This window comes from Lygodium microphyllum, chromosome 19, assembly GCF_053477565.2.
Source record: "Lygodium microphyllum isolate KBCC chromosome 19, Lygodium_microphyllum_v1.1.10, whole genome shotgun sequence".
Taxonomy (NCBI): Eukaryota; Viridiplantae; Streptophyta; class Polypodiopsida; order Schizaeales; family Lygodiaceae; genus Lygodium; species Lygodium microphyllum.
The window spans coordinates 7,071,523-7,097,771 of record NC_141153.1 but is presented as its reverse complement, the minus strand read 5'-3'; the positions used below and the strand labels follow the sequence as shown (position 1 = coordinate 7,097,771).

At 41.0% G+C, this 26,249-nt stretch overlaps 1 protein-coding gene across 1 annotated transcript; it reads right to left on the bottom strand.

The window, feature by feature from the left end:
• Positions 1–8,634: 8,634 nt before the first annotated feature.
• Positions 8,635–12,136, bottom strand: LOC148019530 (pentatricopeptide repeat-containing protein At2g33680-like). Its single transcript, XM_087701022.1, has 2 exons — positions 12,019–12,136; positions 8,635–11,919 (listed from the first exon to the last, which is right to left on the bottom strand). Exon 2 carries the CDS (start codon positions 11,159–11,161, stop codon positions 9,059–9,061), a length of 2,103 nt encoding a protein of 700 aa, XP_087557148.1. The 5' UTR covers positions 11,162–11,919; positions 12,019–12,136; the 3' UTR covers positions 8,635–9,058.
• Positions 12,137–26,249: the final 14,113 nt, after the last annotated feature.

The following is a 26,249-nucleotide window of genomic DNA, read 5'->3' as shown; positions in this document are numbered from 1 at the left end:
AGGGTGCCTAAGACACTTTTTTTTTTTTTTTTTTTTTTTGGTAATGGACTGGCTAGAACACCCCACGTTGATATGTGCTATTCTAGTGGTCTTACAAAATTTGCAAATCAAATGATGATGGAGGAGTTTAGCAAAGGGTGCAATGTGGGGAAAATTTGGTGCCATTATGAGATTGCCAATCCTTTGCAACTAAATAAATGATGGGAAGCTTATAATTTCTAGGGTGTAGACCTCTAGAATTAGGAATAAAGCTTGATTGGAGGATGCTTGAGCTAAAGCATGCAACAATGTGAAGATGATCGATAATCCTTCTTGACTTTCTATATATGTTTTAAAGCATAATTATCCAAAGAATACACCTCAATAAATATACCTCAATAATTATCCAAAGCATACATGGTAAGACAAATAATGCCAAAGATTCCATCTGTAGCATCAATTTACAAAATCAAAACAACTTGATGATGATATACTCTAGAAGATTTATTATTGTGATTTATGATTGTTTACTACAATTGAAGCAATGCTTGTGTTTAGAACATTTAGAAGTAAAATGGAGATCCAATTGCTAATCATCAAGCTTGCTTGCTCTCCTTATTGTTATTTCTTTGCATCTTCACAACCATATTATGGACCCAGCTTTTTGTGGTAGTTAGAATCTAGCTAGAGATTATGATCTTTTGGATATTGGGGAAGATGTCAGTGTGAAAGATTGAAGACAATCAATTATAGAAGTATAATGATAGCTGTAATGTTAAGTTAACAACCATTCTATGCCAATTATGTATCTGTTTGTCACCAATTGTGAGTAGCCTTCCCATTTTATATGGATACCCACACATTTCCATACTTGTATCGTTTCCATCCTAGCTTTTTTATCAAGCCATTGTTTTGACTTTGGCCCTAGGATATCATAGCCAGCAAGTCAAATCCCAATATGTTTAGGGATCAATTCACCAAAAGAAACTTCATATTACCTCTAAGCCATACTCTAGAACCCCATGTTAAACATCTTAGATAATAAAAATTAGTCTTGTAGTCAATGCCACTATACCTATGTACTTCATTTTGTTTTATTTTTACCATAGGGTTGACATATTATTCTTTAAATATCTTAGATAATAAAAATTAGTCTTGAAGTCGATGCCATTATACCTATGTACTTCAATTTGTTTTATTTTTACTATAGGGTTGACATTTTATTCTCTAAACCTCAACTCTCTCACTCTCAAACATATTGTAGATGAGGTTGTTTCATCTAGGGATGTTTTGACATAGGCTTGAGCTCTTGCACCTGCATAGGCACATCCTATGCATGACATGATAAAATGAAAACTCTTTTACACATTAATCATGTGTCATCCAATACTAAACCACACTCGCAAACATGCATACTTATGCAAGTATGACTGATCAAATGTTGTGAGTAAGGCCCTAGAAAAGATCCATTTCACTTCATTCAAGACCCATTCAAAGTTTTGAAAAATCCTTCTCATCATAGTTTATTGCAAAAATGCATATTCTCCTTTAGATAGTATTCAGATTATGAAAATCTCTCCCATGTAGGATGAGAAGGATTTATGTATTGAATTCTTTGTGAGGGATCTGACTTTTGAGGGGATTATACCTAGGTTTGCTTGACCTAATTACCTTGCAATAAGCTTCCATGGTGTATAGAAATTGCTCTAGACATCACATTAGCGGGTAGGCCTACAACCAATGGTGATGAATCAACACCCTAGAACACCCATGCTGATGCAGGGTGTTCTAGCGCCACAACAGTAACTCCATCATAATTATCTTATTACAAGGATGTGGATTTGGAAAGGCTATTGAGATTTTTTTTCCTTGATTTGTAGGTTGCAAGGGTTTTAGTTGTTCAATGCCTCTATGAAGAAGGTGCTAGTAGGTGACTATGCATATTTCTTTTTTGAGAATGATTATCAATATATACTTTATCCCTCATGCAGTCGGTTCTTGGTTTTTTGTAGTTTGAATGTGTCTTCATAGAGAGGAGGGGGCAAAAAGAGGAGAAGGGGTGGGAGGACCTCCCTTGATATGATAATGGAGGATGTGCATGAGAGTAATGTGATGGGGGAGCAAGTGGATCCTGATGAGGAGCATGCACACCTAGATCCTGTTGTTGATGTCTTGGAGCCACAACTGCAAATCTTACCTTATGTGGTGCACCCGGAGGTGGTAAATGAGGACAACACAAAAAGCAAAGATGGTATGAGTATGTTCGAGGGTGAGGACATATTGAAGAAGACACGGGCAGTTAGTTGTTATGATTGCCCTCCTATATCCTTGTATCGACTTCTTCCCTATGTTAAGATCCATAGTCTAAGGGGTGATGTTTCAAGTCTAAACATAGCCTTTGGGAAGGAGGGTTATGTCCCTCAGAAGGGGGTGTTCATTGTCTCTATTTTCACACATGCTAGCAAGGTGACATTGGTGATTGATGAGATATAGCAGGATGGGATCCTATTTGGAAGGAAGTGAATGGGAAATTTGAGCAAGATATTTTGAGAGACCCTCTTTGAATTGGATATATAGTAATATAGTAATATTTTGAGAGACCCTCTTTGAATTGGATATCTAGTAATATATTTTATGTGTTGGAAGGCAATCACCGCACTATTGGTTGAACACAAGCCATCTTTGACGGGTTTCTTCTATGAGAGAAAAACATGTATGAGTGCTCTCCATAATGATCAACCACAAAATGTCAATGAGATTGCTCTTCCTTCATGCTTTCAGAGGATGAATTTGCAAGTGCTTTGTTTGTGTTGAAAGTCCTATGCTTAATTCGATGTATCTCACTCTTTCTTATAAAACATCATCTCATGCTTTGGTTGTGTAGCCTCAACACACACGCGCTTGTCAACACATCATTGAGGGATGAGCTCATGAATCCCTACAATATCTACACCATAGCCAATGCAAATGATTAGCTTAAGGAGGTGTCACTAGAGAATGTTGCTGTAATTGGTAGGATACAAATGAGGCACACAAAAAGTGTTGAGCCTTGGTTTCCCTTGACAAGGAACTACATGGCAAAACTAGTTTAGAATGTAAGTTTCTTTGCTCTAGGTTTTGGCATTGTGTTTGACTTTTTCTGGCATGTGTGGTGAGGCTATAATCTTCATTTGCTCTACACATCCAAAATGAATAGTGACCTTTAAAAAAGGTTGGATCCCTTGCATTCCTCTATGGCACCCGGATGAATTTCAAAAACTCAAGGCAAAAGAGATCGAAGAGTTGTCTTGAAAATACAATGATAGAATTGGGAAGGTGAGACCATGCATTGTCCTTCGTGGTCCAATGCTCTTACTTGTCAAACTTACTTTTTCATTTGAGTGTTTGCTGTAATAAATATGCACTTGGATTAGATTTAAAAAAAAGCTTGCAATAAATCTGCACTTAGACTAGCTTAAGAAGCTTGCTTGTCTTCCTTTCTTTCCATGTTGTCATTTGAATTTTGTTGGTTCTATAATGAAGAGAGCTTTGCCACATTGGAGAAGATAAACCTAATTGCTATTTGCCATCAAGTGCCTATGGAAATAAAGATTTTATGGTTTTCATTGTTGGAGGAAAATAAGGCGACAAGAGTAGTGTATGGAGTGCCAAGAGGAGACCATGACTTTCATGCGTATTGCATAGTCTTGCTAAGTTTTGTTTAAGTTTTCTATGCTATGATTTGTTGGAATGGTTTTTTCCTTTATGCTTATAGATGGTTGCAAAGAGAGGCTATCATGGTGGAGAGGGTTCTTCTAAGGCTATTGAGATCCTTAGGGACTTTGTTGAGCAACCAAATGATGTGGTTGTGCTTGCTAAGTATTCTTTGAGGATATGTTATGATGAGGTTCACAATATGAGAAGAGAAAACATCTTTTTCCAATCCTTCTGCATCTTGAGGAACAAGAGAGGAGTAATAAGATTGAAAGCTTGAAAAAGTTTGATGTTATTCAGATGTTTGCCCAAATAGTGCTATACAAGTGAGTTTTTATTTGTTATAATAACTTGGTTTTGAATTTGTTGGGACCGCTATTGAGATCTCCTTTTTTGTGGTAGGTGTTTTATGTTCTTGAGGAAAGGTGGTCACTTGCCTTTCCTTCCAACGGCATACAAGACTAGGATGTCACTTGCCAATGAAGCAAGGTCAATGTACACTCCCAATATGTAGTCGCTCTTGCAGTGGGAGCTAGAGAACTACCCATGATTGATATGAGCAAAGAGGATTTTTTGGAGAGAGAAAGAGGGCTTCATGCACATGTGCAACAAGACGATGGTGGAGTAGATGACCTCGGCTTTGAGAGGTAACTTGGCTTTGTTGTTGGTTTTGCATGTTGTCACTTATTGTGATTTTGGTGTTATACTACGCCACATGCGAAGGAATGTCAAGATGACAAGATCATGGTCATGCAGAGAGAGGTTTCACATGATATGAGCAACACCATGAATGATGAGGATGACTTCATTGCAAGTGACTGAAAATCTCTATTATGGGTTCGACTATTTACTTTTTTCTTACTTTTTTATAGATGCAAGGTTGTTGGCCAATGAGTGTGCAGGTGTTGGAGCAGGCATACACACAATTGGGAGGGACTTCGTGTGTGGGATGAACCTAGTATGCACACAGGTCCACGAGCACATGAGGCTTAATCATCCAAAGGTTACAGAGTATAGTGACAATGAGAAGTCCGTTGGTTGGGGCTACAAACATGGTTTTCTTGCATCTTCCATTTGGTGGCATGCTTCAGGGATTTGGTAGTTGCATCCTCATTATTAGCTTATGGATGTTTATTGGTGATGTCCTCCACTGTAGGTGTTGTGTTTCTATAATGCTTCTTGTGGGATGTAGTGTAGCACTTAGCCGTGTGCTTACAACTTTGTTGTTTTGCAGGACCTTGTGTGAAATAGGTAGAGAGACATAATCACATCTTTGGTACAAAGATATGGCACTGTATCTTAGCATTCAATAATTTGCCTTATGGTTATATGGAGTTAGTAGGTGTCAAGGTGAAGGTACTCTTCATACTTGAAACATGTGATTTTGACAATATTTTTATGGTATGAGGCAATGGGTTAATGATTTTCTTGTTACTATGAAGTGTTCTACCTCCATGTTGTTTTTGTTTGAAGGCATGGGATACAACCACCTATATATTTGGATTCTAGTCATCCTCCGTTTGAGGCACTTTGACTTGAACTCTTAGACTCTGTTGTCTACCACCACTTACCGCTCGAGAGCAAAGCACGTGATAATAGTGGGGATGATTTGAGGGGGCCCATGGAGAGGAGCTATGCATTTATGGCATCTTACTTGGAGCTTCTTTGTTTTTGTGGGGGGAGTAAGCTACTTTCACTTTTGCATCAACACAAATAAAATTTTTTAGCACAATGATTAAAAGGTGAATGTTATAGCCATTGTAGGTTGCAGCCTATTCTCTTGCTTTAACGACTGCATACTAAAGGTCACCTCACATTCATTGTAATTGACTTCACTTCTTGTTGCAATAGAAAGATATGGCTTGCCTTCCATATTTGTGCATCATGTTGTCTCTCTCTACCCTACTCGTGTGATTATTCTAATAACTGATTCAATTACCTTAGGTTATGGGTCCGTCTATATAGCAAGTAGCAGCACAACAATATGAGTTAGGCAGTGTACTATAGTCACACCTCTCAACATACCTACACACCTATGGAATAACAATAAAGTCATAAGTTGTAAGCACATACTCCACAAAAAAGCATGGATAGCATCAAACATGGAAAACATATGTTTGAAGAAATTTAGTGCTTCATGCCCATGCCCATGTTGGACATACCTTGTAATTAGTGCATTGCAACAAACAACATCTTGAACTAGACCTAGCAACCTCCACATCTCCTTCTTCACCCATCTACCACCATATTGCCACAGACTTCCATTGTGCAAGTAAGGTAACAACATTTGGAGAGAGGCACGTGTTTACATTTGTTCAAAATAGTTCAAGGATTCCTTGCCATACGTCCATGTGTGTTGGCATACCCTACAATAAGCGCATCCCATGAGACCACATCTTGAACCAAAGGTTTTCCAATTTGTTAAGTGGACCACATTTTGTGGAAATATTGACCAATGCACTACCAAGTATGGTATTGTTTTCTAGTAGTCCTTGTCTAATAATCCCAATATGTACTTGTTTCCCTTCTAAACTTCTCCTATGCTATTGTAGGCTTTCAATGTGCAAGTAAACATGACATCATTTGGAGAGAAGACATACTTTTTTTTGTATCTATTCAAAATAGGTGAGTGATTCATGTCATTGCCCTTGTTTGGTATACCATACAAGACTACATTATGAGTTGGAGGCTCATCAAATACTTTCTAGCTTGCCCTTGTTTGGTATACCATGTGATTAGGGCATTCCATAAGACTACATTATGAGTTGGGAAGCTCATCGAATACTTTCTAGTTTTTGCTTGTGGCACCACAATTGGTATACGTATTGAGTAGGCAAGAGGCAACATTAAAATATGATCTAAGCAACCTAGATTTGTAAATATCATTATGTGTTCATCCACCTTTCTAAAGATCCTTTTGCATGGTGCATATACACATGTCAAGTAGATGTCGTGTTTATGTTGGTGTTTCTATAATCATGCCATTATGAGAGGTCTCTAAAGTAATCATTTCATAGGGAGTCAATATCTTTTGCATTGTGTTACCATTGCTTAAAGATTAAGTGTTGTTTCTTTCTCAAGTTAAAGATAAAAGGGGCCAACACAACATCAATTTGCATCTACAAGAAAACATGCATCTTATGAGCTCTCTATTGCAAAACCGTAGGTGCCATGGCCACTAAAAACTTTGATTATTGGTGTGATCCCAAGTTCGTTGTCTAGTGTCTTTTTTTTTGGCGGGGGGGGGGGGGGAGGGGAGGGGGAGGGAGAGGGAGCAAGTAGAGGTATATATAGGGTAGAGTTGGCCAAGTGCATGATCTGTTAAAGACTTGCCCAAAGCTAGTATATGCTATAAAGGTCATACTTTAAACACTTGCTTAACTCCCTCTAGGTGCCAATATCGAAGCTATGGGAGTCCAAGCAGATACATCATGTTTGCCCTGTCTCGCTTATGCACAATTCGAAGGCTTATGCTTTTCTTGAGTCTAACATAAGGTCATTGCCCTTGCATACTTCCTCAAATTGTTGTAAAATTGGTAGCAAAGAGAGGAATTTTGGTTCTCTCTCTTATCCCATGTGTTTAAACATAGTCCTATCAACAAGGTATTGGCTATACACATACTTACAACATGCTAGATTTATCAAAAAGTCATCATTGTGCTAGGTGCAATAGGGAATCGTTTGATGATCTCATTGCTCCCAAATTCAAAATTTTTGCATTTTAGCTCATTCTTTTTGGGTGGCCATTTCCAATTTTACCAACTAAGGGTGTCTTTGCCTTGGGCCTAAAGATTTTGTAAGTTTTTGTGTGCCACTTCATCTATTAATTGGCTAATCCTTGGCATTCTTTAAGTTTTGGATGGACTCCTATAGCTCTTGTGGTATATCCTCATGAATCCTTCAGACACCATCATGTTGACTATTCTTTGGTTTGCTTTTGCTAGCTCCATTATCTTATCAATGAGTTGTAAGATAAAGATGTCTTAGATTCCTAGTTGTTTTTTAAGCATTTGAGACTAACAGATCTTGTTGGAATCTCTAGCCTAGTTTGTAAGTGCATCAACAAACATGCCCTAAGAAATCACTTTGATTCTTCTTGCAAGGTTAGGTCTCATTGTGCTCTAGGATTTTTTTCCTTTCTTACTAAGTGGTCTTGTGGTTCTTGGAAGGTTATTTTCGCTTTTGCCTCTAGTTTTCTAGTCCTCTTGTTGACAGGTCTAGTTTCTCTTTAATTCCCAAGTTTGATGAGCTATGTTAGGGCTCTCAATCCATGGTTCAACATTCTCAAGCATGCCCCTTCCTTAGCCCTTTATCACATTAGAAAGATCCCTTGTTAGTTCTTTTTGATTGACTAATTCTTCGACTTTGTTGACTTCAATTGTCATTCTAGACAACCATGCACAAACAATCCTTTTCCAATGGCCATTGATGCAATTGTTGATGCAAGTGTGTTCATGCAAAATAAAAAACTTTGCATCTTTCAAATATCAAACAATGTGTTCGATGCTAAAACAAGCTTTCGTGCACACAATTAAGGCAATTATTTTTTTGCAAGTCACCAATCCCCAACTACTAGTACTTAGGTGAGTTGTCCTCCTTGTGTTTAGTTTTGTTTTAAAGCACATAACTCAACTCCACAAGTCACTACAAGATCAACCCTTAGTTGAAACTTGTGTCTAGACCTCTTGAGAAAGCTTGACAAGCTCATGGATCAAGCAAACACCGATGTGCTTGTACCTAGTAGGAAACAATAAGCTTGGTAGACAAAGTGGAGCACTTTTCTGAGGATTTTATTCCATATAAGATAGGTATAGAGGCCAAAGCACAAGAAACTTCCACGTGTCACAATGAAGCTCAATGAAGATGCTGTGAGCACATCAATACTCATCTTGCTACCTAAAGGAATATTCATAAGGTGCACGTCTTGTCAAAGCCCTTAGTAGTTTTATTTCTCCTATGATGCTCTTGTCTTCCCCTACGAAATTTTATTCAAGAAGTTTATACTCATTGCTTTGCAGGTTATCATAGGCATAATGTTCTAGCTGACAAAAAGTTGTACAATTTGAATGCATGAATGCTTTCTTTTATGATGTTCGTCAAGAGTGTATTGTGCGGATCCCTTTCTATGTAGGGACATCGATAGCCTCCTATTAGAATGGCATAGCAAAACCTAGTTATCATTCTAATCCAGTTTAGAGACCCAATCTAGTGTACCTACCCAATGCACACAAGTGCTAATCAGACACTCAAGTCCTAAGACTTTATCTATCTTGCTACGCCAGTCTCTATCACCTGTGTTGATTTAAGTAGGTGAGTAAGTGGGTTACAGAGCTTCTTGTGTAATCAATCAGATCATGCCCATAGCCTTTACCCCTAAGACGAACCCCTAATCAGAGCCAAAGTAATGCTCATCTAAACTTGGAATATAACCCGCATTTTTCAGACAGGACCCTACAATCGCCAACATTGCTGCCATATCCTTGCTTCGCATGTCTCCTACAACAAACGTGTGCATTCTTTTACTCAGCTCGAAAGATGCACAAGCAGGCTTCTTCTTTGCTCCTGAATCTTTCCTCATGTTCTCTAAAATATTTGCGTCAGCCTTCCTACCAGCACTTGTATACATGTCCACCATTAATGAGTATATAGACGCCTCCAGTTCATTCACATAATGAACCAGCTGAAAGCATCTCAGTCCTAATTCTACTTTTCCATAGAAACCACAAGAACTAAGCAAAGCCCTCAAGATTTCTATGCATGGAAAGCACTGCATAGCCTCAGCAAGTTTCTCAGCCTCATTAAACTGCCCTGCTCGAGCAAGAAGATCTACCATACAAACACAATGATTCACCATGGGGAGGATCTGATGTTTCTTTTTCATTGTTCGAAAATACTCCAGACCTTCGATGACCAGGCTCGCATGGCTGCATGCCACAAGTAGGCATGTGAATGTAATAGCATCAGGCTTTATACCCTGCTCTTGCATGTCCTCAAAGCATTGTGCAGCCATACCAATGTTATGTATTTCACCATAACCTTGAATTATTGTGTTCCATGACACCACATCTCGAACGGGCAGCTTATCAAAAGTGTTATGTGCTTCTTCCAATAAGCCACATTTACAATACATATCTATTAGTGAGTTTCCCACAAAAAGATATCTTTCTAGTCCTAACATTCTAATCAAAGCATGCAAGTTTTGTCCTATTTCTAATGCTCCTAGGGTGCCACATGCTTTCAAGCATCGAGCAAACATGAAAGTATCAAATAAGATGCCCTTCAGCTGCATCTCTTCAACATAGCTCAGCAGTTCGTTATTCAACCCTTGATCAGCATATGCTGACAACAATGCAGTCCACGAAACTTTGTCTCGACTTTCTAACCTGTTGAAGACATTCTCTGCTTCAGCAAGTAAACTGCATTTAGCATACATATCTATTAAAGCGTTTCCCACATAAAGATCTCCTTCCCATCCCCTTTTTAGTATTTCAGCATGGTTATTTTGACCTGTTTTAAAAGCGTTTGTGGAACCACAAGCTTTTAAACTACAAATGAATGCTACAATGTCAGGAGAGATGCCCTCCAGCTGCATTTGTTCAAAACAATGGTATGCTTCTTCACCAAACCCATGTTCAGCATACCCTAAAATCAGTGCAGCCCAAGAGACTTCATCTTGAAATGGTAGATTGTCAAATACTTGTTGTGCTTCAGCAAGCGAGCCACATTTCCCATACATGTCCACTAATGCGCTGCCTATGGTAAGAACGTTATCACATCCCTTTTGAATCAACAGGTGATGTAATTCTCGACCTGTTCCCAAGTTCCTTGCCATCCCACAAGCTTTCAAGGTGCAAAGATGTGCGGTATCATCTAAGTAAAGTGCATTACGCATCATGTGATAGCAACTGAGTGCTTTCTCACTAAGTCCAAGTTCAGTGTAGCTTGCAAGCAGTGTGGTCCATGACACTGCATTCTGAACAGGGAGTTGATTAAAGATGAACTGTGCTTCTGCCACTAGGCTGCATTTGCAATACATATTCAAGAGCGCATTGCTGATGAAAAGATCTGTGTGCAGTCCCTCTTTTACGATCTCAGAATGAAATGCTTGGCCTTGTTCCGCATCCTTGAGCCTTGTGCAGGCTCTGACAATGGCCAGAAAAGTAAAATTGCTGGGGTGAACACGATCTGCTTGCATTGTGCGATAGAGGGTTAAGGCATGGTGTGGATCACCACAACGTACATAACCAGATATTAGAGATGTCCAAGAATGCTCATTCTGTTGGGGTAAACAGTCGAAGATATACTGGGCTTCCGTTAAGCACCCACACTCCACCAGCATGGGCACAAGGTAATTGCCAAGGGCTATATGGCTGTTCAAGTGGTGCTGGTGCCGTCCAAGCAAGGCGTAGAGCCTCCTGGCATCCCTTGCGTTCTTCCTCTGTTTGCAACTCTGCACAACACGCATCAACAGCTGATCTGTCGATCCCATCGCTGATTATTCTGCTTAATCATAACCCTGATAATAATCTCATGCCTACAACAAACGGCAAGAAAATACGTTCTAGCCACCGCCCCCCCTTCTCCTCCTCCTCCTCCTCCTGCAGAAACTGAACCTGACATCATCCTCCTCCTCCTCGTCAGAGGGAGCGCTCGCTCTCAAGTTCAACAAAAGTTAGGAGAAAATAAGCACATCGCCGATTCCCGAACATACGCGCTAGGTCCACGCGGGCGCCTTGACATCATGGACGTGCGCCCCGCTCTTGCCCTCTCACGGTTCACGTCTCACCCTGAGGTAGCGCATGACGAGGCTTCCATGTGGCTCTGGCCACTGCCTCCTCTTCTAAGTTCGCAACTACGGGTCGCTCATTTGGAGCACACGATCAATGAATGCTGCGAGGCTTGAAGAGGCCACTTTACACGCGTTGTTGTCACATCGACCCCCTTTATGCTGCACAGCACAAGTTCTGGCCACATCAGCTCCGCGGCGCGTACGCACATACACAGCCTTGCACTACTCCTTCCCAGGAGCGGTTCACGCGAGGGGTCCTGCACAGCCCCGCACTCCTCAACTCCTCCGCTAGCAGGCCTGTAGCGCCTTCTCTCCATGCTTGCTCTTCCAGCCACACGCCTGCATAGGCCCCCTATGATGTTGGTTTGATGGGTGCTACCCCTGCTAGCCCCTTCTTCCTCTTCCTCGTTTCTAGCCTACTGTAAATGTCAGCAGAATCTTGTAATATGCTCAAAAACCTGCAGTAATGAAAAGCACACAGACCAAAATGATATGAAATTGGGACCTGCAGCTTCCAGACAAAAAGCCTGTCAATGCTCTGAAATGCCGAAATATACCTTCTGCCCCACAATTTGTGCATGTTCGTGGCTCCATTGCAGATCATGCACTAACCATGTACTTTGCAAATGCTTTCCTGCAAGGGGTCCATGAGAGAAGAATGTTAGTCATGCAGCATATAAGAACTGAATGAGCTTATTCTTTCGCCAAATGTGTCACTCTCCTTTGATGCCAATATTTCTTGCACATTGTACTACAAAGATACTACATGCTGATGGTGAAGATATTCATGTGTAGTGTAGTACTACAAAGATATAATACTGCGATATCATCTGACTACAGAAACGCACTGACAAGGATGTGTACAGTTTTTGCTGCAACAATTCCAACAGCAGCAGCTTCCGATTTAGACATGTTGTCAAACCCAGAAAGATACCTCGTGGCCCGTGAATTCTGTGTGTTTGTGGTTGCATTGTAGATCACGCAATGAACGTGTACTTAGTAAATGCAATGCTAAGAGGGAAGCCATGAGAGCTTGCCATCCCTGCAGCATAGAAAATAGAAAGAACTTGCACTTCTGCCAAATTTATCACTTTCCTTTGTTGCAAATATTTCATTGCTGTGTGCTGCAAAAATAGGAACCGTTTGTGGCAGAACTTAACAGACCCCTGAAAATATTGATTGCAATGGCTTTTTCCTGCACAGAAAAGCAAGAGCTTCAATGAAGTCTTGCAAAGATGGTGTAAGGCAGTCATGTGTTTGTATTTTTGTCTCCAGAAACGGATAAGTGCAGAAGTTCATACTCAGTTTTGAGTTACCTTGTACTATGAGCATATATGCTTTCACCTTGGAATGTGGGGTGTCGCTTCTAAGCTCCAGAATCAGTGCCTACACAAACATGAAATATTGTCAATGCAATGGTGTTCAAAATGCATGAACAGTATGCCCTTTGACCAAACAAGAACATAGATTCACATCCATGACAGTTCAGTGCAGATATTTGGTGGAACAGACTTCTATGACATAGTGTTACCTGTAGTGTTATTCAAAGTCTGACTCCAAAGAGACTGTGACGTGTTAACATCCCAAAAATTGGAACATTCTTTGCATGATCAAAACAACTTCTCAGTTTGAACTGCTGCTGTAAACCTTTCTTGTTCAATATACATTGATACTACTATCTATCCCTGGCACTAACCTGATTTATTGTTGCAATCCTTATTATTTGTTATTTCTGGGTTTACAACAATAACATCATCTTCTGCTGAATTTGGACAAACTATAAACAAAAAAGATAAGCTACTACACAGACATGATCCCAATAGAGGATTACGTCCTTCTCACTTGCCATTGCATTTCTCGCATCTATGTCGGATGAATCGGCACTTGTCAGCCATTGTTCTGGAGCATGCTGAGGTGGTTTTTGCAGGACCACCCCACCCTATTAGCAGCAAATACACAGGCCAGCTGGTTACCTAATTCAAGTGAAACACAAACAACTAAGCAAACACTTCAATTAACTGAATCCATACTCGCTTTACATGGCAGAGGGTCTACACATTTTCATGTTTGTGCTCTGGGGATAGTTGCAAATTATATGCACTGACCTTCTTTTGACATAGAATTCAACAAGGCAGATCTTTGCTCTGCCAGCAATGGATGTCCCCTCTGCAACTAAGTCAATGTTCATTCATCTTATTTCACTATGCACAATAATTGTCATATACTTGTATGTCAGGAGGAGCATGCAGTCCATAGGCAATGAGGCAGAAAGTGAAGACATTGATTATATGGAAATGGATATCTTAAATTCACAACAACCATTGCAATTTCAACGCAGGGACCATTCGAAAAATTTTGGCATGTGTTTTGCTAATAGCGAAGGCCATGCGAGGTGTTGTTTTGGAAAGACGTCCAAAATTCCAATTTCCCAGCAATGATCAAACTCCGAAGCCATAAGAATACAATGCTTCAAACACGTTAATCCCTTGTAATGTTTTCTTATGTGTTTCCAGCTTGCTTGAATATGTTCTAAATATATGTTTACAAACCCTCATCCACGTGGGTGTTTCTACATATAAAGAATTGGCTTATATGATTATCCTCATCATGGTTAACCGGAAAGCTATTTTATACCTGCTTTAAATATAAAATAGCAAAAGCATATCTATTGAATGCGAAAAATTAGTGTCCCTAACATGTGTTGACGTTTCAAATGACACTTCTTAGTTTTCCATGTAGACCACTAATCTAATTCTCCCCTAACATTTGTTGATATGCAAATCACACTTGTTAATATTCTATTAACACTTCTACACCATTGATCAGCATGAGTATAAGAAACTTCAATGATATGCATATGCCTTTTCTTTGATTTTTGGCACCCTATATGTGGAATAAAGTTAATATTTCTTACATCCATTGTGGCTTTGGTTAGTACAAAGTCAATTTCTAGAGACCTTGAAATGTGAAACAAATAAATGTCTCAAAAGACATGACATATAGGTAACCCACACCCATGGTATATGCAAATATGTGTTGTATGGTAATTTTTTCTCTTGAATCCTTGCATCATGCTTTGGGTATGATTGAGGACAATAGATGCAAAAGCCGCACGCACACACACACACACACACACTCTCTCTCTCTCTCTCTCTCTCTCTCTCTCTCTCTCTCTCTCTCTCTCTCTCTCTCTCTCTCTCTCTCTCTTGCAAGGAAGAAATAAGGGCAAGAAGAAAGCTTGAACTCAAAACTTGAAATGCACTAGAGTTCTTCCATTCATTTTTTGGCTTATATACATACATAGAGTCCATTTTTGGGGTTTCCATTTGATGTTTGGATACCCTATCCTTTATTGAGACTCCTTGCTTGGCCCTTTGTCCATGTCCTTTGACCAATGAAACCCGTTCTATCTAGGATTGAACAGAATTACATATTTTACCATTGAGAAGGTTTATAATTTACACTTGGTGGAGCTTCGCTCTCACTTGAATTTTTATAGTTATACTATTCATGCTCTTTATAACAAAAATTTTGAATTATGCCTTATGAATGGATAGTGCTCAAGATAAATTTTTCCTTTTGATTCAAATATTGTTCCTTAGCTTCTCCTTGAGGATTAACATTATAACCTCCTAGACAAGTGCAAGTCCCATGGCAGCTCAACTTTTAGGGTGGTGTGTTGGTGCATTTGGTATGGTTATCGAGTGACAATCATTATTATAGTATTCCAATAGTGCAAGGTTGGTTGATGTTATGGTTTGTGAAGTTGATATTTGTCTTTTGGTGCTAGATGGCTATGACTTTAGTTGTGGTGATGGTTGGTGCAAGGATCATACTACCAAAGATGAGGGTGATGTGTAGGGCCATCAATATTGATGGGTCCTTAATTGAAGTCTCTAGTAGCACTTGCAACAGTGTGCACTCCCTCTGGGTGTGGCTACCTTACCATGCAATGGATGATATGTTGTGCCAATGTAATCGGGAGATGGGTCAAACCGTAAGCAAGGCTAGAGTGTGGCTCCACACTAGAGGACCCAATTACTATAAGATTGGTTTTGTGATGTTATTCTCATAGTTACAATTTGATTGAGAAGGCTTGGGGTCTTGCCCTTGATGTGCCGCGAGATAATGGGGAAAAGGTTGGGATTAGAACCCTTGGGTACAGTGTGAGTGCTTGTGCTCTCATGCTCTCTCTTTATTGTGTTTTCACAACTCTAGAAGTGGTTGCAGCATTCTTGCCACACATCAGGTCACTTGTTCCTTGAGTTGGCTTTTGTGGAATAGGGAATTTGCTTGGTTTGAGTACACTCAATGAAGCATTTCCACATGTGCCCTTCTACTTTCCCCCTCCACCCTGGCAACTACCCCAATAGATTTGTTTCCTCTAGTGTGGTTTGCAATCCAATGAATGCTATCTATATCTGGGCTTGAGCTTGGTGCAATTTCTCAAGCTCTCAAGTTAAGGTAGGTACTTGGCTCTCTCTTGCTCTATCTAGATCCTCGAATTTGCTATTTGCAATCTATCTTCTTCCCTTTACTTCTGTATGTCTTACATACCTTGGATTTGGGACCTCATCTCTTTTAGCTCCTTATACTTTCCCTTTAATTGAATATATAATTCCGAGTGTTGTTGGGTAGATTGGTGTAGGAACCCCTAGTATGCATCCTTCACATCATCTACCCTACTCTGTAGGTTTTGTTTTTTCTCAATTGCTTGTGCTTTGTCCTTTTTGGGTTTAGCTCTCGTGTGCAAGCTTCAATCCTTATCACCTTTCAACTCATATCAAAGCTCGGCTTCCCAACTCTTGAGCTTGGCTCGTGGCATTCTCAGCTTTCCATCGACTCCCTACTCGCATTGGGTCTCCATCCCGGCAGCCATAGCAGACTCCCTTGAGTTCCCATCACTCCCCGACTTCCTGAGCTTCCTCCTGGCCTATTGAGGCACCCTCAAGCCCTTCATTCAGAGGTATTCAAGCATTCTTTTGAAGGTTTACTTCAGTTCATAGGTTGCAGGAAACAAGACATCCATTATTGAGCTCCCCCATGGAGGTTTGAAGCTCTCTCTCTCCACTTGGTTTGGTGAGGCTTGTTAAGGCCTATTGTAGGCCACCTTGGCACCCATTTGAGCCCCCCTTCCACCTCATTAAGCCCACGTGGTTCAGCAGCATCTATAGGAGAAAATGCGCCAGTTTTCAGCATGTTCTTGACAGTAGCCCCACACTTTTCATCTCCAGCTTCTTCCCCAGGCCATTGGGCACTTCAAAAGGGTCTCATTTGATGCCTATACACATGCTTGGAGCTTGGTATTGAAGCCTTGAGCACTGACATTGACTTGGGTCTAATTTGGCACTGTTTTGGGACTGTCATAACAGTCTACATGCAATTTATAACAGTGCTACAGTGACATTTGATGTTTATGCTTGCCTGACATTGCTATTTGATACCTGGTTGGTCCCGGTTGATGCCTATTGATTCGGGGATGCATGCCTATTGATTTACCACCATTTTGGAGCTGATTTCGATGCTGAAATATTCAGTTTTGAACAATGAATCTCTGCTGTACATAGTTGGGCTGAAGCTATTCATACTTGGTTATGCCTATGCTATTCAGGCTATGTTTCAAGCATACATAGTGATGTATTGACATTTGGGGACCGACTTTGAGCTTGGCTTACACTCCGGATCATTGATTGAGCTTGAGCTCGGCTTTAGAAAGCATTTGGATGCTCCATCTTTGATGCACTTATGGCATGCTTTGGTCTATGCTTGACCGCCTTGACCGCCATTATGGGTTATGTCACCTATGCATGCTAGTTACATTGTTTGGAGCCGCTTGCTACTGGAGCTTTGTCTTGGATTAACTTTGGACTCCCGAAGCTTACTTGGGCTATTTATTGGCTTGCCCCAGAGTTTATTTTGGGATGTACTTGATGTCTATGGATGCTCTATCGCCTACATTATCGGGATGTATCATTGATGCTTGATCTTGGACACTTGTCACTGGTGCTTGTACATAATTTATTCGAGCTTTGTTGCTTGATATTTATGGCTTTTGTGCCAGTGGGAGCATCTTTGGATGCTTGACAAACATTGCGCATGCGGTCTATGCTATTTGAGCTTTTGAGACTATTTGGGATTTCTTACCCTTTGGGATAATGCATGGTTCATATGTCTTGATTCCTTCCGATGCTTATGAGCTGACTCTTTGACTTGGGTCCCTTTCCTTGTGAGCTGACACCTACTTGTGTCAAGTCTTGGTAGTGGCAGGCACACTTTGCTCCGTTGACTGGGGGGTGTGCCTACTCACTAGCAGATATTTCATGACATGTTTGCGTGTTGGATTCATGCTTATCGACTGTCATATGCCTATGTTATGCCCGCATGATGCTGGTTATCGTCTTGGTAGTATATGATCTGCTTCTGGAAAAGTTAGCTCTCATTTACTGAAATCTGTAATTTATTTGACGTTATCTTGGTCATATTTGGTGGACAGGTGCTTCTCTTGGTGAAATCCACTCTTTCAGCCAGTTTTAGCAATGGTTTTAGTGTATTTTCTGCTAATTACAACAACCTGCAATTTTACTGTTTTGCATTGATTTAGGACAGTATGGCTGGTCATTTGAAAGATGCAGCTCTCTTTAACATTGCCAAGTTGGATGGTACCAACTGTGGGTATTGGAAGTCCCAAATATGGCAGGTTTTGGTGCAGAAATTGCAAATTAAACCCTTGCATTTTAAGGGTGTCAAACCTGAGGATATAGATGATGATGTTTGGGTGGAAGTTGATGAGCTATGCAAGTCTACCATTATTTTGTCACTCTCAGAAGAGGTCCATCATAATGTTGTTGAAGATGAGAATCACAGTGCATGGAATTTATGAGAGAAGATTCAGGAGCTCTATGCGCAGTAGAGTCCTACGTCACAGATGTATTGGTTGAAGCAATTAATGGACCTTTACATGAAAGAGGGGACCTCCCTTTCATCTCATTTCAGTTAGTTTCATACTATCAGGAAGAGTCTGTTGTCACAAGGTATCGAGTTCAAAGACAACTTGCACTCGTTGTTTCTGCTTGGCACCTTGCTTGAATCATGGGATGTCTCCCGTACTGCCATATGCATGAACAAGCTTGATGGGCTGAAAATCAAAGATGTTGAGAGTGCTTTATTGACTGAGGAAATCAATAGGAGAAACAGTGATGCTTCCTACTCTTCACATGCATTGACCGTTAGAGGTGGCAGACATGGCAAGCATGATAATGATCACAAGGGTAGGGACTCTCAGAAGTCCAGGTCCAAGTCACGTGGTCGCAGTAAGTCCCATGGGACGGAAGTCTGATCTTACCTGCCATTATTGTGGGAAAGCAGGACATATTAGGCCGTAGTACCATAAATGCGCGATGATAAGTGCAAGGAAAAGGGAAAAGATAAAGTGCAGAAAAAGTCCTCTGAGCACAGCATAGTACATGCAAAGTCTAGTGTGAAGATAGAAGAGGTTAATGTCACGCATGCCACTGATTCAGATGAAGATTACATACTTGCAGCTTCTTCATGCGATGCCTCATAGACTTTTGAGATACACTCTATGTATGCACAGTGTTGGCTCTTGGATTGGGGTGTGTCATTTCATGTGACACCCTGTAGAGATTCGTTTCATACCTATTGTACTATGTCTGGTTCTGTGCACCTTGGTGATGACAGGTCTCTTGACATTGTGGGCATTGGAGATGTTAGGCTGTAGTTTCCTTCTGGCAGCTCTTTTGTTTTACATGATGTACGCCATGTACCTGCATTGACACGCAACCTTATGTCAGCTGGACATCTTGATGATGCAAGGTATTTTGTGTCTTTTGGAGACTCTGCATAGAGGATTACTCGTGGCAGGCTTGTACTTGCAAGAGGTGTCAAGTCTGGCAGCCTCTATCCCTTACTTGTATCTAGAACTACATTGGATCATGTTTTGTCTGTGGGTTCTATTCCCCATGTATCCCTTTGGCATGCTCGTTTGGGGAATATGTCTCTTAAAGGAATGAAAATGCTCCGTGCTTTGCAGTATCTTTCGCCTTTTGACTCTTCGCATTTTGATTCTTGTGATCATTGTTTGTATGGCAGGCAGACTAGAAATACGCATAAAAAGTCAGGTAAGAAACGCATGGGTGAGCCCTTGGCTCTTGTGCACTCAGATGTATGTGGGCCCATGCCCTGTCAGTCACTTGGTGGGGCAAAGTACTTTGTTACTTTCATAGATGATTACTCACATAAGGTTTGGGCTTATCCCATAAAGAGAAAATTTGATGTCTTAGACACATTTCAGCGTTGGCTTGCATTGGCAAAAAACCAGTTTGGGAAAAAGCTAAAATGCCTAAGATCAGATAATGGGGGTGAGTATGTATCACATGCTTTTGAGCAGTTTTGTGATGAGCAGGGTATTAAGCGTCAATTGACCACCCCTTACACCCCACCCCAAAATGGTATGGCTGAACGCATGAATAGGACCATTCAGGAAAGGGTCTGTAGCACGCTTAGCTAGGCTGGCTTACCGCAACACTTTTGGGCTGAGGCAGTTACTACTGTAGTGCATCTCATTAAGAGGTCGCCTAGCAGTGTCATAGACTTTCAGGTTGCAGAGGAGTTATGGGCAGGCAAGCCCCCCTCTTACGATCATTTACGTGTCTTTGGGTGTGAGGCATTCTGCCATATACCCAAGGACAAACGCAATAAGCTGGATCCTAAAAGTGTCAAATGCATTTTCATTGGCTATGGAGATGCAGGAGAGATGGGTTACCATCTATGGGATCCGCAGGCACGGAAAGTGATCCTTAGCCATTATGGCATCTTTCATGAGAATAAAATGCATATGCACCCTGAAAAAGTGGTTGAGGTACGCAAAGTTATCCTTAGCCATGATGTCATCTTTCATGAGAATAAAATGCATATGCACCCTGAAAAAGTGGTTGAGGTACGGAAAGTGATCCTTAGCCATGATGTCATCTTTTATGAGAATAAAATGCATATGCACCCTGAAAAAGTGGTTGAGGTACGCAAAGTTAACTTTCAGGAGGAGCCACCTGCTCTCGTTCAGCCCACTCCACGGCCAGCTAGACAGCGCACAACATCACATGATGCTCATGGCCTAGATGCTAGACATGCTGATGCTAGATAGGATGTCGGTTAGGCAGTAGAGCTTGGGTTGAGGCATTCTACTAGAGATAGATGACCTCTTGAACGTTTTGCTGCCTCTATGGATTATGTACTGGTTACAGATGTAGGAGAGCCTCTCACTTATGATGAGGCTATGTGCAGGGGTGGTTGTCACTCTTGGGAGAGGGCTATGCAGTCTGAGCTTGACTCATTGCATAAGAATAAGACTTGGAATTTGGTTTCCTTGCCTTAGGGTAAGAAGGCTTTGCCATGCAAGTGGGTGTACAAGCTGGAAAGTACCCTTGGACACCCCAAGTCGACATACAAGACTCGATTGGTTGCTAAGGGTTTTAAGCAGGAGCATGGTGTTGACTTTGATGAAGTCTTTTCTCTTGTGGTCAAGATGAGCACCCTACGCTTAGTCTTAGCCTTCGTTGCACAGCTTGACCTGGACTTGTACCAGATGGATGTCAAGACAGCTTTTCTACATGGGGACTTGAATGATGAGATTTACATGGAGTAGCCTAAGGGCTATGCAAACCCTGGTAGGGAACACCTAGTGTGCAAGCTAAAGAAGAGTCTATATGGCTTGAAGCAGGCACCTAGGGAATGGTACCATAAGTTTGATGCATTCATGCAGTCACAGGGCTATAGCCGCAGTGCTATGGATCCATGGTTGTACACAAAGAAATCCCGTGACGATTCTTTCACAGCCACCCGTACCTTTGGAACTTCTGTAGCTGTCATTGCATCTGCGAAGGAGGTAGAAAGAACTATGCCGAAGAGCCAACCAAAGTCCTCCACTAACTGGCGATACTCTACCTCCAATCCGGGGAAAAATAAGGTGACCAGATGTCTAAGAAACCTATTATGGAGCGCAAATGCCTCCACTGTTAAGCCACTGTACCATGTAAATGACCCCTTCGTGATGGCATAGGGTGAGCTATCCACTAGCTCAATAGTTGCGTCCATAGAGGTGAGTCAAACCATGAAGATCCCTTGACCCATGAGGACTGCCTCAGTGATCTGCGATGTGCCAATGTGCAGCGTGGAGTGAAGGCAATCCCGAAGCTGGTCCCTAGATGGGGAGTGTCCTACGACCTAACCAAAGATCGTTGGTACCCTATGTGGATGACATGCTTTTAGCAGGGACAACTCATGAGGAGCTCAATGCTCTTAAGGCTCAGCTCAAGAAGAGCTTTGAGATGAAAGATCTGAGACATGCCTCTCATATACTTGGTATGCGCATCACGCGCGATAGATCTCAGGGACTCCTCTTTTGCCACAGAGGGAGTACGTACATAAAGTCCTTGAGCGCTCTGCATGCAGGATGTTAAGCCTATTGGCTATCCATTACCTTCTCATGTGAAGGTTTCACAGGCTGATTGTTTGTAGACAGATGAGCAGAGGGCCGAGATGGCCAAGATTCCCTATGCATCAGCCGTGGGCAGTCTTATGTATGCCATGATAGCCACCTATCCAGATATTACTTTTGCAGTTGGGGTTGTGGCACGTTATATGGCTACACCTGGCAAGAAACATTGGGATGCCGTGAAGGGTATCATGAGGTACCTGAAAGGCATAGCAGATATGTGTCTTTGTTATGGTAGCCAGGATACAGGAGTCATGGGGTACACTAACTCTGATTATGCAGGACATGCAGATAGTAGGAAGTCCACTTCTAGCTATGTGTTCACTTATGCTAGAGGGGCTATCTCTTGAATGTCCAGGGTGTAGAAGTGCACGGTCCTTTCTACTACAGAGGATGAGTATATTGCAACCACAGAGGCTTGCAAGGAGGCTATCTAGTTAGGTCGTTTTGATTTCCGACCTTGGTATGACAAATGCTATGCCTACACTGCATTCGGATTCTATGAGTGCCATTCAGTTGGCCAAGAATATGGTCTTCCATGCCAAGACGAACAAGACAAAACATATTGAGGTGAGGTATCACTTCATTTGCGAGGTCATTGAGGACAAGTCTGCTGTCCTTGTTAAGATTCCAACTAAGCAGAATCCTGCAGACTTGCTCACGAAAAGCCTCACTACTGAGCGCTTTGCCTTCCTCAAGAGATTGATGGGCATTGGATGAGATGATGTATTTTTCCTCATCCTACTGTACATGTGTATATGTTGTATTGTCTTTTCTTTTTTCTCTCTCACTGGGGCAGATTCGCCTTTAAGTGGGAGGTTGTTGGGGGTAAAGGTGCCTCTGCATAGCCGCACACTGACAGTACCCGCCATTGCACACTGTAGGTGGCGGGCGCTCGTCACACAGTCACTTATTCTTTATTCATTTAGTGAGAGTTTGAATAAAGAAGGCCTGGCCACACATTGTGGTTGTTGGAGTTCTCATTTCTTGTCTCTTTCTTTATTGCTCTTGCTCTCCCGCCATAGCTCTCGCGTGCAGGCTTTGATCCTTCTCACCTTTCACTTTGCTCCTCTATTCTCAAAGACCTCCTTGGTCCATCTGCCCTGCCTTTTTCTCAACTGTGGTAAGCATAGGATTACTGTGATATACTGTGATCATAGAGCTACTTCACCAATCGAGGCAATGGCATTTTCAGTGGTGTGATTGCAGGTTGGTGAAATTTTTCTTCATCATCCAAAGATAATGCTTCCTCCTCCTTGAGGGTAGGGATAACTCTTGGGATAGGTTCAGAGTGGACTACTTCTTTGCCAGATGATAAAGTGAAAGGACTTATATTATCCTCCTCCACTATATGTGGATGTTCCTCAAACACCACATCACAGCTCGTTATGATCTTCTTTGCCTCTTGTTCATACAATTTGTAAGCCTTTTACTCATCACTATAACCCAAACGATACAAGATTTTGTGCTTTTTGGATTTAACTTGTTTCTCTTATCCTTCGGAACACATGCATCATTCACATCCAAAAGTTCTAAAATGTGAGATACATGGTTTGTTCCCTTAAGATCCTTTGTGTAACTCTGATTGAGAATGTAGATTGCAATATTAATAGCTTCTGCCCAAAACTGGTTTTCCCTTAAGCATGCACCTTGTCATTTCCACAATAGTGAGATTTTAGCATTCAGTAACACCATTCTGTTGAGGTGTATGAGGCGTCATCAATTGATGCTTAATCCCTTTACTCTTGCAAAAGTCTTCAAAGTCCTTTGAGTTGAACTTACCACTACCATTTGTTCTAAACTTCTTCACACTTTGCCATGTTTGATTCTCTACAAGTTTTAGCCATTCTTTAAACTTACCAAAAGCTTGAGCGTTATTAGGAAGGAAGTACATCCATATCTTCCTACTATAGTCATTGACGATCAACATAAAATAAGAAGAATCCTCCCAAGGCTTGTGTAGGCATTTTACTACACAAGTCAACATGCACCAACTCTAGATGAGCCTTTGCTCTATTCTTGCTTTCTTGTGGGAATGCCTTTTTCTATTGCTTGCCCATCTTACAAGCTTTACATGGTTCCTTCATTTTACTTACTGTAGGTAGGTGAACAACCATACCTTGCTTATGCATATCCTTTAACACTACAAAACCAATGTGACCAAATCTTTCATGCCAAAGTTTACTTATGCTCGCACCAACGGTGGCTGTAAGAGCACTTAGCTCATACAGGTTGTTCCTTCTTTCTCCTTCTCCAACAACTTTGCCAGCATTGTCGATAATTTCTGCATATGTCTTAGTGAACCTCACCTCATGACCAATATCACTTATAGACGCAACTAATAGCAAATTTCTCTTAATATCTGGAACATACAACACATTTGAAAGATTTTTGAGCTGAACTAAATGCTATGTCAAGTTACACATAGAAAAAATCCAGTCACTTGTCAAATCCCTAAAGAGGGTAGCCATCGCCTTTAAGCTCAAGCTCAAATATCTCTTCTCTCTCTCATGCCCATTGGACTCAATTATGCCATTGACTCTTTGATCTACTTGCCACACTTAGTTTCTAGTAGAGCTACCACTTCAAATCAGTAAGAAGAAGATTCAACATCAAGATCCAACATAAAAGGTTCAACTTGCTAGTATATCTTGATACTCACATAGTGCTTTTTGACACGAGTGCTTCTTTTGTCTTTTGACACATTCAACTTAAACTCTCTTGCTAGTATACTCTCAGTTATTTGCTATTGCTCTCCTACCATCAAAATGGGCATTCATCCTCATGCTAATTCAAAGGTATCGAGTTTCACACATGGCGGACAAGGATCAAACTCATCCTGATGAAGAAAGGCTTGTGGTCAACCACAAGTGGTCAAGAGAAGAAGCCAAGGGAATCTACACTCTTAGTAATATGGGACAAAAATGCTGATAAGGCTCAAGCTATTATCAAGCTAGAGCTTGACAGATACATTACTCATGTAGATGCTTGTGAAACTTCTCAAGCAACTTAGGAATGCCTAGATACCTTGTTTGGAGCACAATCCAAATCCTCCAAATATGGATTATTAATTGCATTCTTTAGGCTTGATATAAGAAGTAGTACTTCACTTGCAACTCATTTGAATTATATGGAAAGCTTGTTGACACAACTTGTAGGAATCAACTTGAAGATGGATGAAGACGCTTGCATTGGAGTACTCCTCAAAAATCTTCCACCTGAGTATGATAATGTGTCTACCACATTAATCAACATGCCAAAGCTGAAGCTATTGGACATCAAAGCCTATCTCCTTGAAGAGGAAAAGAAGACCAAGAGCAAAGGAGAAGCAAGCACCCCAAGAGGAGACCAACAACTTCTCTATGTCAGAGACAAAGGGAAGAAGGTCATAGTTTGTGATTTTTGTAAAAGAATTGGGTATATTGAGAAGTTTTTACATTCTAGGAAAAGATCTCAAAGAGCGTACCTTGCAAAAGTTAAAGAAGATGAAGACAAAAATGGAGAAGAAGAAGACACTCAAGAGCAAAAGGACCTCCTATCGATCCTTCTTTTACATCTCATTTTTTGAAAGACTTTTTAAGGTTCTTCATGTGCACTTGCCTAATGTTCTTATCATAAGCTCTTGTACTCCTCATGTAACCTTTGCACTATAGCCATGCTATACACTTAGCAAGGCCTTGTGATAGACTCTATCTTTATGGTTGTGTAAAAGCTACCTTATTCTCATGCATCTTTGCATCAAATTTGGGTTCTTGACCTACCACACCCCTACAACATGATTTACCACAATCAATGCATCTCAATGGATCATTAATCTCCTCACATTCATATCCAAAGCCATTTGTAAAGCTTTCTTTAGTATGGTATATGCTGCTTGGTTGTTACTTTGTATATTTAGACTCATTCCTTGCTTCTTTATCAAGTAGCCCTTAGAATTAAACAAGGTCTTTCCCTCGATGCTTCATTTTTTTAAACCCTTCCATATGATCCATCAAAGAATAGAGCAAAAGCATTCTCTAGGTTAGTGGTTAAGATATTAGACGTTGGAATCTTGTTAGTAAGGAACACTATTTGCGAGTGAGTGTCAAAATGATGATAAGTAATCTATTTAAAGTCTAAGTTAGAAGGAAGAGAAAGTGTAGTGATTCACTAGAATATCAAGAGAAGGATTGCACAATAGTGGCATTAGAGAGAGTTGAGACAATAAGAGGCATTTGCTTGTAGCCTTCTTTCCTTATTCAAAATTGCACTTGATATGTCTTCATTTCAAACTTCTTT